At 39.5% G+C, this 12,352-nt stretch overlaps 1 protein-coding gene across 5 annotated transcripts in view; it reads left to right on the top strand.

Annotated features, from left to right (window-relative positions):
• Positions 1-12,352, top strand: part of SLC11A2 (solute carrier family 11 member 2) — a 30,016-nt gene that overhangs the window by 1,659 nt on the left and 16,005 nt on the right. For 3 of the 5 annotated variants that reach the window (XM_033116587.1, XM_033116589.1, XM_033116588.1), the window contains exons 2-4: positions 9,713-9,766; positions 11,178-11,326; positions 11,879-12,004. In XM_033116587.1, the coding sequence (XP_032972478.1) occupies positions 9,713-9,766; positions 11,178-11,326; positions 11,879-12,004 (329 nt within the window). Of the gene's footprint in view, positions 1-85; positions 499-8,739; positions 8,760-9,712; positions 9,767-11,177; positions 11,327-11,878; positions 12,005-12,352 lie in introns of those variants that run through there. The other 2 variants (XM_033116590.1, XM_033116591.1) reach the window with 2 other exon arrangements.

Genomic DNA, 12,352 nt, shown 5'->3' with positions numbered 1-12,352 from the left:
ATCGGGCCAGTGAGGGGCACGCGGGGCGCCGTGCGGGGTTGCGAGGGTGGTGCGGGCAGGGAGGGCCTGGGGCGCTGGCGCGGTGTGCTGATGGAGCCGCATTATTCAAAGAAGAAGGCGCCGGGGGTAGGGAGGAGTGGGCGGGGTGCGAACACCAGAGTTTGCGGGGCCTCGCCGCTTCCCGGTCAGGCCTAAGAGCAATGGCTGAATTCTTGGCCGGACCTGGCGCCGCGCCGCTACCCGTGATCCAGGGTGCGCTGACCCGCTTCTGCGCTGAACTGGCCGACGGGCACAGGGCAAGGTCCTTGAGGCCGCCTTCTCCGCTTCCTGGGCTTCCCACATCAGCAAAAAGTTCATTTTTGTGCAGCTGACAAATACGGAGCGTCTTTGTGTGAAGGGTCTGGGCAGGCGCTGCGTACTTTTGTGTAGACTGGTTTTAGGCCTGTTTGTGCAGCTTCCAGGATCCAGGCACTTTTGTAGGGACCACTGCTGCAAATGGTATGTAAGCGGGATGGAGGCTCTCCAACTGTTCGGTTTCATATGTACCTACTTTTAAAGCTGTCGCTTATGTTTGTTATTTTGCGTTTGGATTCCTTTCCACTTTTGGTTTTCCCAAATTCCCTACCTCATATTATCAGACTGTTTCAAAGAGCACCATTAGGGGAGAAGTTAAGAAACCTGGGCTTGAGTTTCCTGTGTGTAAAATGAAGGTATTCTTATGTTGCCCACTGCTTTCAAAGGAGTGTTATGAAGTTAAAGGAATGTGACATCTCTTTAAAGTGGAAAGCAAAAGCAAAAATTATATGCAAGGAGAGGCAAGGGGAAATAGGCTTCCAGAAACTTTTGCTGGCCATAATTTTAGTGAGTATTGGTGAAACCAGGGGACACTGTTTACCTTGACTCCCGTGGAATCTGAGGCCTGACCGGTTTGGTTGTAAACCTTTGAGCAGTTGCTTAGCCCCTTTGTTCGTTTCCACATACTTAAAATGGAGATTGATAATAATATCAATTTTATAGAGTTGTTGGTGAGCATTAAATGAGTTAATACGCACAAAGTGCTTAGAACTGTACTTGACATGTGGGAATTTTGTTATTACTTCCCCCTTAAAAATTACAAACCGTGGGGTGGCGGGTTAGCTCGTGGTGCTGGTAGCACCAAGGTTGCCAGTTCGATCCCCACCTGGGCCACTATGAGCTGCGCCCTCCTTAAAACAGAACAAAAACAACTAAACAATTCTGACCTTATTCCTTACCCTATGGTCAGAATCCTGTGAGCTTATTGCCAATGAACCCTTAGGTTCATTGTTTACCACCCGTCATTAATATTGATTTGAGTGAATAGTATAAATTAGGCATGACTAGAGGTTTTCTGCTGGATGTTTCTCATTAAATGAGGTTGGAAACTATCACTATGCTAGGTCTGTTTGTGATAGCTGTGTTGGGTAAATGAAACCTGAGAACTTCTTTGGCTGTTTACTTTTTCATTGGATAATAGTTATGCAATTACAGTCTTGGGATCTGGGCACAGTTTATTTTGGACCCAATACCAAAAAGGCCATGATTGCAGCATACTTCTCATGTTTCCGGAATGGCCAAGTTGGGACGGGGAAGGGGAATTTCTAGGCAGCCTGGCAGCACTTCTTGTTAATGAATAGGGAAGCTTGGTATGGCTCTAATCTTATTCTACTGTTAGGAAATCCACGGTGTTCTTTGGATTACTCTACAGAGCTGCTAAGCAGCCTTGGTTCAGTTTTTGACTCTGAAGTGAAGGTTAGAGGTTAGAGAATGGTATTCACAAAGTAATAGCTTTTCTGTTTGACTTTTCATGCTCAGAGCTTGGGTGGGTGCTGTGGAATCAAAGACATCTTTATTTCCTGCTTCCTCGTGATGTACATAAATACAAATGTCTGTTGACAGATGTATGCCCTTTCTCTGAGCTTAAAAAGCCCTCTCAAGTTCTCTTGGTGCTATCTGGAAGGCTCTAATGGAAGACTGTCTAGTCTTCCAATTCTCTTTCAAGGAAGCTGCTGTTTATACATGTAGTTTTATTGGGAACTAATCACAAAGTGAGAAACTTTTAATTTACAAAAGAGAATATTGCTTGTTCTAGCAGTATGCTGGCCCAATTTGACTGAAGTACAGATGGTATAAGTTTAGTTATTTAGCTTTGGAATAAGATAGTCTTACGGAGGGTTGCATGTTGGCTTGGTGAGAGTGGAAGACAGTGTCTTTGTGAAACCCCTCTATTTGTCGTTGAATAAGGAGGAAAAGTAGTGACATTTTTAAAGAGTTGGGTGGTTGAGACAGAAGGAGAAGCCTTTTGCCCTGATATGACTGTCATCCTTATCATCTGAGTCTGGTTTGAATAAAATATTTTGGAAAAGTCAGGCAGCATTTGAATGTGCAGAATAGAAGGAGTTAGAAGACCGAGATCCTTGTCTCAGCCAGATGCCATTTATTCTTTTGATAATTTAACACATATATTGAACAGTTAACATTAATTGACCCTGAAGAGCCCTCCAGGTATTATCAGGAATATCATGGATAAAACAACATATATATATGGCTATATTTTAATAAAATCAGGGTGGAATATAAAAGAGTTGGCCAGGAAGGATAATAGTATATTTGTCTAATTTCTGCTTTTAATTTAAGGTCAGAGTAACTTACATTTTTTTAGTGTAAGGACCAAAGTTTCCAGTAAAGATTTAAAGTGGGAAATTAGAGTTCACAGCCTTTGTGCTTATTGCTACCGTGTTTCCCCGGAAATAAGACCTAACCAGACAATCAGCTCTAATGCGTCTTTTGGAGCAAAAATTAATATAAGACCTGGTATTTATTATATTATATAATATTAATTTTTGCTCCAAAAAATGCATTAGAGCTGATTGTCCGGCTAGGTCTTAGTTTTGGGGAACACGATAGTAGGTCATCATGTACGTGTTCTTTTTGTTTTGGTTCCATTTATTGCTGATAATCAAGTGTGTTAAAACTCCTAGGTGATGAAAGGAGAAGATTACAAGTTAAAATTTTAAGTTTCCAAAGAGCGGAAGGAGGCATGTATGAAGCTGGAGAATCTTGTATGTGTTGTCTCTTTACACATAATTTTTCTTTGCTTTAAGAAATGCCGAGGAAAATATGTACTTAAAAGTAAGGCCAGTCTACATTAGGCGGGGGCCAATATCTGTCCTTGGAATAAATGAGGTGAAAGTAATCTAATAATCATTTTTTACATTTGCCAGAGGAAAAAACTGCTTAAGCTAAGTATGAAGGCAAAACTTTTTTCCTGAGGCCAGAAGTAGGTATATACTGATGTAATAGACTTTCTTACTTTAGTATAAAGGGGTCTTTGAAATGGTGGGCAGAGGTTGGAGTTGTGTTCCAGGATAGATGTGTCAGGCCATGAGGTTCCCCAAAGGAAGACACACTGCTATAAACTTCTGTTTAGGAAAATCAGAAGAAGCTCCTCCTGAGAGAGTTGAGAGGAACAAAGACCAAACGAATTCTCTAGAAGGACTTTAGTGACCCTGACAGGTGAGCAGTAAAGGAGGTTTGAAAGCTGGTTAAGCCTGAGCACTGAGCAGAGAAAGTGAAGAGTTCTATTTAGTGCGAGCATCAGGCCCTTCTAATTCTGAAGTCTGGTTGATGAGTGATACTTTTGTCTAAAAGATCAGTACTTTTTTTGACAGTCTGCCCACATTTCTCCTAACTTATCGTCTTTCACACCCAGGCAGCTGGTTTCATTATCAACTGTGCTCTTTCTCCCCATGTCTTAACTCCCTCTCTCCTCTTTTTGCTGCTTAATTTTCTCGTCTTTCTTTATCATTAAGATGTTCTCAATGTCAGGTTGTTCTTTCAACTCTAAAACAGATTCTCAAAAGTCCAACTCAGGTGAGAAACAGCATACTTCAAGTTGAGTTGAAATTGTTCTCTGGTAGACTAAGCAAGATTATTCCTATGGCACACAAAGTCAGAAAAATGAGGGACAATCGAAGCTGGTATTTCAGTGGCCATTGTGGGGGGGGGACGAGACTGACACACATAGAGGACTCGGTTCATGTTAAACCCTTTGTACAATAGCAGCACTGTTTGTGCTTTATGAACTGGGCGTGCTTGGGTGGCTTTCGGTTGAAGACGTTCTGATATTACCCACTTAGGTAGAGAGGAATAGAGTTTCTAAGCCTTTTTCTTTAACACCAGCGGGGCTTTTCTCTTTGTTCTGTCTGTGAGGAAGTAGATTATAATCTGTCTTCAACCTGTCTTTTTTTCATTTTATCATTTTACGTCAAATTCATTTTCATAAGAGAAAAATAGGACACACTTACCCAAATTAGAAAATAATTCCAAACTTCACATCCTGAAGAATAATTTAGAAATCCACATAGCTTTTCTAAGCTGTTTCCCCTCACCCTCAATGGGGACACACAGAGTTTTGGAGCTAATTATAATTAGATGGATGTCCTTGATGGGAAGACTCAGAATATGGTGCATCTTCATTAACCTGGAATGGAAAAATAGAGGAAGTAGTAATTTCTCATTTTTTAAAAAAGTGGCTAGTAATTTACCTTATTAAAATACATAGGGTTCAGAAAACGCTGAGCTCTGTTTGAACCACTTGAATATTTCAGGGTTTTGTTGACTTCCAGTCATCCAGGGGTAGGAGCTCACCTTCATTATTATTATTCTAACATAGGTGTTAGAATAATAATAATGGTTTAGTAGGAATATCAGGTACTTTAGCCTTAAAGTAGACCTTTAGGGAAGAGGGGATTTAGAAGGATCTGGAAATCTTAACGTTTTTTCCAGGACAAATGCAATTTTTAAAAACATCACAACTCGTTAAAGCCTTGATTTGTGCATCTGGCAGTTTCCACTTTGTCACCAGCGTGTTGCTAGCACTGAACATTGTCTGAGGGAAGCATCAGGAGGGAGTTCACTTTAAACATTCCTGTTCGTTTATCTCATCAATTGCTTCCATGCAGACACTTTTCTGTTTGCCTCTGTGAAAGTTCTTTTCCTACTTAATGCTGTCTTTGACTTTATATAGAGGAAGGGAGGGAAAAAGGAGGGAAGAAATAGAGGACTGTTCAAAAACATTCCTCTCTAAACCTCACAATTTTAGGGAGACCTTTGCAACATTGAACACGGTTCTAAAATCAGTGAAATTGTTTTGAATGCCTTTGCTCTGTACAGGGGAATCTTGCAAGAAAAAAAATATTTCTAATTCAAGCTTTTTTTTAACCATAGGGGAAAAAAGTCTAAGTTATATGTATTTTAATACTCATTTCTTGGAGCAGTTTTAAAAACAGGTTTGGCCTATTCAAATTTTCTTCCAGAGTTCTTGGAAATGCTAAGAAACACACAGAACTGTTGATAAGTAGATGTTCAGTATTTATTATATCTAGTATGTGTTTTGGGGCGTAACTATTTTGATGTAATTTCAAACTGATAGAAAAGTTTCTAGAATATTATCAGGGAATAAATGATTTCAAGATAAAGTGATACAAGTAATGACAATGGTAAGCCCCAGGTGCCTTGGGGAGAACATGGAGGAGCCCCATTTGACCCAAATTGGGAAATCAGGAAATGCTTTCTTGAGGAGGTGGCTTTTAATTCTTTGCATTCAGGTGAAACTCCCAAGTCATAATTTCAATGCATGACTATTTGGGCACTAAACCCAGGTAGTAAGTTAAGCTTAAAGCAATATATGCCTGCCAAGTGGATAACTGGAAATCTCTGATTATCCATTACACAACCTATCAGAGTGAGTTCAGCTGGGCATCCCTGAAGTGTGCCCAGGGATACAGATCTGTATCGCCTTTACGTTTTAAAAAAATCAATAATACATGCACATGGCAAAAAAATTTTTTTGAGTACGAAAAGGTATAGGATGCATATTCAGTGAGAGGTCTTCCTTTTACCTGACGTCATTTGTGCTCCCCCACTTCTTTGCTTTGGGGGTAGCATTACCCGTTTTTGGTGTGTTGTCCTGTGGAGATGGTCTGTACATGCGTGGTTTTTTGGTTTTGTTTTGTTTTGTTTTTTGCTACATAAATGATAGCACACTGTTCTATAAATTGGGTTTTTTGCTTGACGACATATCTTGGGGATGGTTTTCTATCAATACCTATAGATCTACCTTATTTATAATAGCTGTGTGGTAGTCCATCCTATGGATGTACATCATTTAATTACAGTCCCCTATTATTATATTATCTGTTTTTTTGATACTACAAACAATGCTTTGTTAAATATCCTTTTTTTTTTTTAAATATTTTATTGGGGAAGGGGAACAGTGTGTATTTCCGGGACTTTATTGCAGAACAGTGTGTATTTCCAGGACTTTATTGGGTAACAGTGTGTTTTTCCCAGGACCCATCAGTTCCAAGTCAAGTCGTCGTCTGTCAGTCTTAGTTGTGGAGAGCGCAGCTCAGCTCCAAGTCCAGTCGCCGTTTTCAATCTTAGTTGCAGAGGGCGCAGCCCCCCATCCCATGCAGAAATCGAACCGGCAACTCTTGCTCAGAGCTCACGCTCTAATCAACTAAGCCATCTGACCGTCCTGGAAAATCCTTGCACATACTTCCTTATTTGAGTGTTTCTTTAGGATGCATTCTTAGAAGTGGAATTGCTGGGTCAAAGGATATGTAGACTTTTGACATCTTAGACAGAAAGTATAATTTTATTAGCTTTGTTATCCTGTAAAATAGTCTTAACAACTTTTGATAAGGAATGGGATAAAATAGTTATATTACATTTAATCACGAGTGCCATTTTTTCTGTTGTTGGTTGCTGTTTGATAGAAGGAAACTTACTGGCCATAAGAGAAGGCGATACTTTATGGTTGGGGGCGAGCTAGAATAGCAAAGCAGTATTAATCATAATTGTCCAAGTATTGCTGAGTTGATTCTGGTTGCTTGTATCTCAATTGATCTTTTCCTAAATGTAATTAAATGTTTGAAATGGCCTGGTGGTACGGTCCTAGAGAGAAAAACTCTTAATATTAACTTAATACTTCCATATGGGTTTTAAGTTTTCACAGAGACTTAAATACTTGCAGCGTGCCAACCATAACCAACCCTCTCTGTTCCCTAGTTATGTTCTGTATATATTGCAAATGATGTAGCTTGTAGTTTGTTGATAAGAGTTTTGATAAGAAAGTTGGAATCAAGAATCCATTTTCTCCCTGGGAATAACACATACCTGAGATTTCAGTGAGAAGATCAGACTCATATGTTATTGGCTCTGTATGTAATTAGTATGGGAATAATCAATTAGAATACTAATAATTATTTAAAATTTTATCATAAAATACATATTTCTGTCCAAAGTTATTATTGAAATATCATATCACCTTTGCATACTATAGGCGTGGGGAAAAACACACTACTGTCTCAATTGTTTTCTTTTTAAATACAACGTAAGAAGCCTATTCTGGATAGGAGTCTTTCACAAATTTGTTAAACACTTTTGTTTCTCCTTAAATAGGATGTCATTCAGCACTATAAAAATGATCTGATTTAATCAGTTCTTGAGTAGGCCACACTTAAGAAACTTGAGTTATTCTTAATTATAATGTTAATTATGTGATTAATAAAATAATAATATTCTTAATAATAGTAATGTTCTTAGAGCTGATCGAAATATAAGGAAGGGCTCTTTGCTTCATATCAAGTGGCCCAATACCTTTTCCTGTAAGAGCCATAGTCCAAGATCTGATTTGTGGTTTCTAATTTATTGTGGGTTAGGATAACCTGATAACCTGGCTTCTTAGAATTATATGTAAAATAAAAGTAAAAAGGCTCTGTGTGGTGCCAAGGGGCTGTGCTGTGATTGGAATCCAAGGGGCCACTGCTACTGTGCATGGTCAGATGTGTAAATCCCATTTAGGTGAGGTGCTATTGTAACTGGCTGAAAGGGGTTGGATTTTAGTTAGTATTATTGGGATCTGTTGGCTGGTGTTTAGCCATGTGGAGGCTCAAAACCTGATAGGAGAAACATGGCTAGTTGTTCGTTAGAACAAAATACTTGATATTGATGACTAGAGATGAAAAATTGTTTTCCAAATTAGCAAGTGGTGGTATGTGTTATATCCCAGAAGATTATAGATAGATGCTTAAAACCCCCTTTAGGTCTGAATTCTATCATTCTATAAGATAGGTACAGAATATGTTGGTAGATACCCTTTCTAAAGAAAGTAGAGGACTGTTCAGATAGGAGCAACAAAGGGACAAGAGTACGAAAAGCCTATTTAAACAGTAAAAGATAGCTAAGGGGAGGCTTCATAACTTTTTCAATAGGTAGTTATTATTGGAATTTAAGTGGGGGTGGTAACAATAAATATTACCTCATCTTTTCACTTCTAAATTTGGGATTGACTGAGAAGTAGATTCCTTAATCAGTAGATGAAAATTTTTAAAAATCAGCGTTACTGGTGTGGTTGGCTGGAGAATACACCATAGATTTGTGGTCAGTTAAACTTAACCTAACAGAATGCTGGACATCCAAGACACCCCTCACCCCCAGCCCCCGCAGGTTGCTTATTGCAGGACCAAGAGAAGTGCTGGCATCCTGCAGACCGTGACTAGTCGGTCTTCCTGGTGCCTCAGCTCTCCGGGACAGCCCAGGAGGGGAAGGCTATGGTCGTTAGTTTCTTCCAATGAAGAGTTGAAGGGTTGGGGAAAGAGACCTGAAACATTACAACTGAAGTCTCTCCTCAGGGAAATAGGAGAAAACGGTGGCGCTCCACTACCAGTATGCTGGTGAGGTGTTTCCCCACTCCCTCCCATTTTCAGAAAATTGGAGCTTGCATGAGCTTATTGACCAAGCTCGTAGAGTCAGGAGGCTTTGACTAGAAATAAAGGACAGATTTATTCAAGGGTCTTTGGGTTTGCAACGCAGAAGCGCACTATTAGGTGATACCCAGAGTGTTCCCAAAGAGAAAGAAAAGTCTGAGAGATTTATAGTTCAAAGTATATTCTTGAGAAGTATCAATCCTGGATTCTTAGCTCCCAGTTGGTCCAAGATGGCCAGTGTTTTAGACAATGGAACATTTTCTTTCTGGGGTGATTCCAGTGGGTAACTGGAGGTTAAATGTATGCCCAGGCATTAAATGTACAAACACTAATACGCATCCAGGTATTGACACAGGACTGGAAAGTTCAAAAGCTTAAGTTCCCAGAGTCAGTTAAAACAAGAATAATTGTTTTCAATTATTCAGCCTACTTGAAGTTAATAATTTAGCAGCTTGACCACAGTGACTCTTTTTATTCCTTCACTCTATTCCTCAAGCTTAAATTGTTAGTTAAGTCAAAGACAGTTATAGGTCTCTGTCCTTAAAAACTCATAAAACTGGGGAGAAATCAGTCTGGTTTTAAATATTTGGGTTACCTGGAGTTAGAGGCGGAGAGTGGGTGATTGCCTACCAGCCTCTCTGGATGCTTATTAAAAAGCGTTTGCCTACTTCCCTGAGATACCTTTTGCTTCAATTTTGTTTTAAAGTCTTGCCAGCAAAAACGTGACTAAAACTTACATTTTTTATTAAATATCTCTTAATCATATTATGAAAACTAATTCTTTTCAAGGTTATCTAATTCAGTAGAAGAATTATTCTTTTTATATAGTAAGGGTTTGGTCATACAGAGCACAAAATGCTGCTTCTGAACTTGTAAGTTTGTTCTGGCTAATTCCTCTCTTTTCCTTTTCTATTTTCCAGAATCTTGTTCAAAGAACACCATGGTGTTGGGTCCTGAACAGAAGATGCCAGATGGTAATTTACAGTTTTGTGTGATTGTCTAATTTTTATTTGGAATTAGGCTTAAGTCAGTAACAGAAATTCACCCCATTTTCCTTCTTGTTGTCGATGTCAACAAAAATTGTCCCCGTCTCCTCTCCCCCAGCCAACAATGTCATCATGGAGAACTGCTCCATTCAGAAGTCTCCATCTGGTGACTTAGGCCATAAATGAAAATGGATTTATAACTGCAGGGACCTGCCTGATATCTTGTTTCCAGTTCTGAGATGAGCCAAGAATAGCTACAAGTAATGCTTGCAAGGGCAGTGTTATTCACTGACCTGTCATAAAAACCTCTAGGGTGCTTTGGCTGCGATGGCATTTCAGATATGTATAGAGCAGTAAAATACTGAATGAGTACCTTAGACTGTGTATTTGATTAGAGCTTTTTGATTACTTTGACTAATCTTTCCTAACTCGAAATTTCCCCTTTAGAATTTCCATTCCTTTTTTATAAAATTTCTCATCAGTTTAGGACCACTTGAGGCAAAGTGTGTCAGCTCCCTGTAGAAAGAAAGCTTTTGTTTTTGTAATTGGAGGCTGTAAGAATTTCTTGGAAACACATTTAAGGGCTGCAGCAAGCTGGGTTTTGTATCTTTTTGGTAGATTAGCCCTTTTCTTCTGTCCCCCGTATTGAAGACTAACTGCAGAATGCCAGACTCAGGGAAACACTGATACAATCCTTCTGAGACAAGCTCTCCTGTCACGAGCTCTTCACCGCAGGCCTTAGTTAGAAGGCAAAGGGTTCCGGTTTGGTGGTTGCCCTGCGGCTTCAGACTTTAGCCTGGACTGGGGCAGGATTTTGCAACTTCCACATTTTTTGAGAAGCCTGACGGAAGTATAAGGTCCAGGAATGAATCTTTGAGTCAGTCCTACCAAATACTGGGTGGTGTGGTGTGGGTGTTTTGTGTCCCACTAGACCTAGTTTCTTTTTTCTAAAAGTTAGAATTTTAGGTTATCAATGGGGCTAGTTGATAACTATGTTATATTTTGAGCTCTAGACATCAGTGTTTTTAGAAGAAAATGAAATGGTTCTGATAATTGCCAGGTGGGAATAGAAATATGAAAGTAGGAAAACCATTATGAGATTAGTGTTAAAATTGCTCTAGAGCTGAGTTACTGGGGAAGAGGGTGAGAAGGAGCTTTTTTACCCTCTTTTGTGCATTTCTTGAGTTTTCAACCACATGAATGTATTGCCTATTCAAAAACTAATTTATTAAAAACGTAAACAAAAGTGAAATATTAGAAATAATTAAATTGAGATATAGTCAGGTTGGTCTTGTGCAATTAAGGTATTAAAAAGATTTCATTTCAGTCTTACTAAGGATGAATTGTTAGTGTATTTTGTTTATTTAAAAAACATTTCTTCTCAAATCTGTTCATTCAGATGATTCTTCTGAAGGCCATGGGGACTTTGCCGGTCTTGGTGCCATCAACCCCGCCTACAGTCACACCTCCCTTCCACAGTCCTCCGGCCACTCAGACGAGCCCTTCACCACCTACTTTGATGAGAAGATCGCCATTCCGGAAGAGGAGGTTAGTGACAGGTTCTCAGAGGAAAGCATGATGTAGGGAAAACGTGTGAGTGAAAAGTCTGCTGGGCAACTCACAATCAGCAGCCTCAGATCTTTTGTCAAGCAGTTTCTGAAGACTGAATTTGTGTAATCAGAAAAAGAGAAGCTGTTAAGGAAAATGGGCCTTCGGCACAGTTGTCAAGTTGTACTAGTAAGCAATTTTCAATCAAGAAAGTGGGAATTTTATGTTCCTTTTTTTACAATGTTTTTTTTTCCCATTTGTGTAGCGATTGGGCACAAGTGCTGCTGATACTGTTACTCCAGTTTTAGAATGAGAGGCTGATGGAAAAGAGCAGGTTAGGGAAGGGCTCTTATTTGGACAAAGAAGTGGCCACCTTATTGACATGAAGGGGGTAAGATGGAAGTAAAACTGGGACACACCCAATGTCCAACATCTTAAATCCTTTGTTCTGCTGAAGCTGATATTATTGCTTTCTATGTGATAAAATAGTAGATCAATTAGATCAGTAGTTTGGAGGTGATAATCAGTTTGGTCTCTTTTCCTCTTGTATAGTACTCTTGTTTTAGCTTTCGGAAACTCTGGGCTTTCACGGGACCAGGCTTTCTTATGAGCATTGCCTACCTGGATCCAGGAAACATCGAATCTGATTTGCAATCTGGAGCAGTGGCTGGGTTTAAGGTAAAGGTCTCATCCTACCCCATCCCGTTTAAATATACACAACACACCCTCAATATCCTTTTCTTCTCGGCCTGTTGGTGATCAGCCTCTTGGCCTATGTGCAGATATGTCATTGGCATTGACACTTAGGTGAAAAGTACTTTCCCATCTGGTTTTTTATTTTATTTTATCTACATAGTTGGGTTTTTATTTTATTTCATCCACACAGTTTCCTTGAACAAAGGAGAAACTGCAGATATGATAAACTAAGGCTCAGAGGGGTAAAAGAGTCCTACCAGGTTATGTGCAGAACCTGATACAGAACTCAGGTCATTTGATTCCTGACACGGGCTCTTTCCTGAATGTAGT

This window comes from Rhinolophus ferrumequinum, chromosome 10, assembly GCF_004115265.2.
Source record: "Rhinolophus ferrumequinum isolate MPI-CBG mRhiFer1 chromosome 10, mRhiFer1_v1.p, whole genome shotgun sequence".
NCBI lineage: Eukaryota > Metazoa > Chordata > Mammalia > Chiroptera > Rhinolophidae > Rhinolophus > Rhinolophus ferrumequinum.
This window is presented reverse-complemented; position numbering and strand designations above follow the sequence as displayed.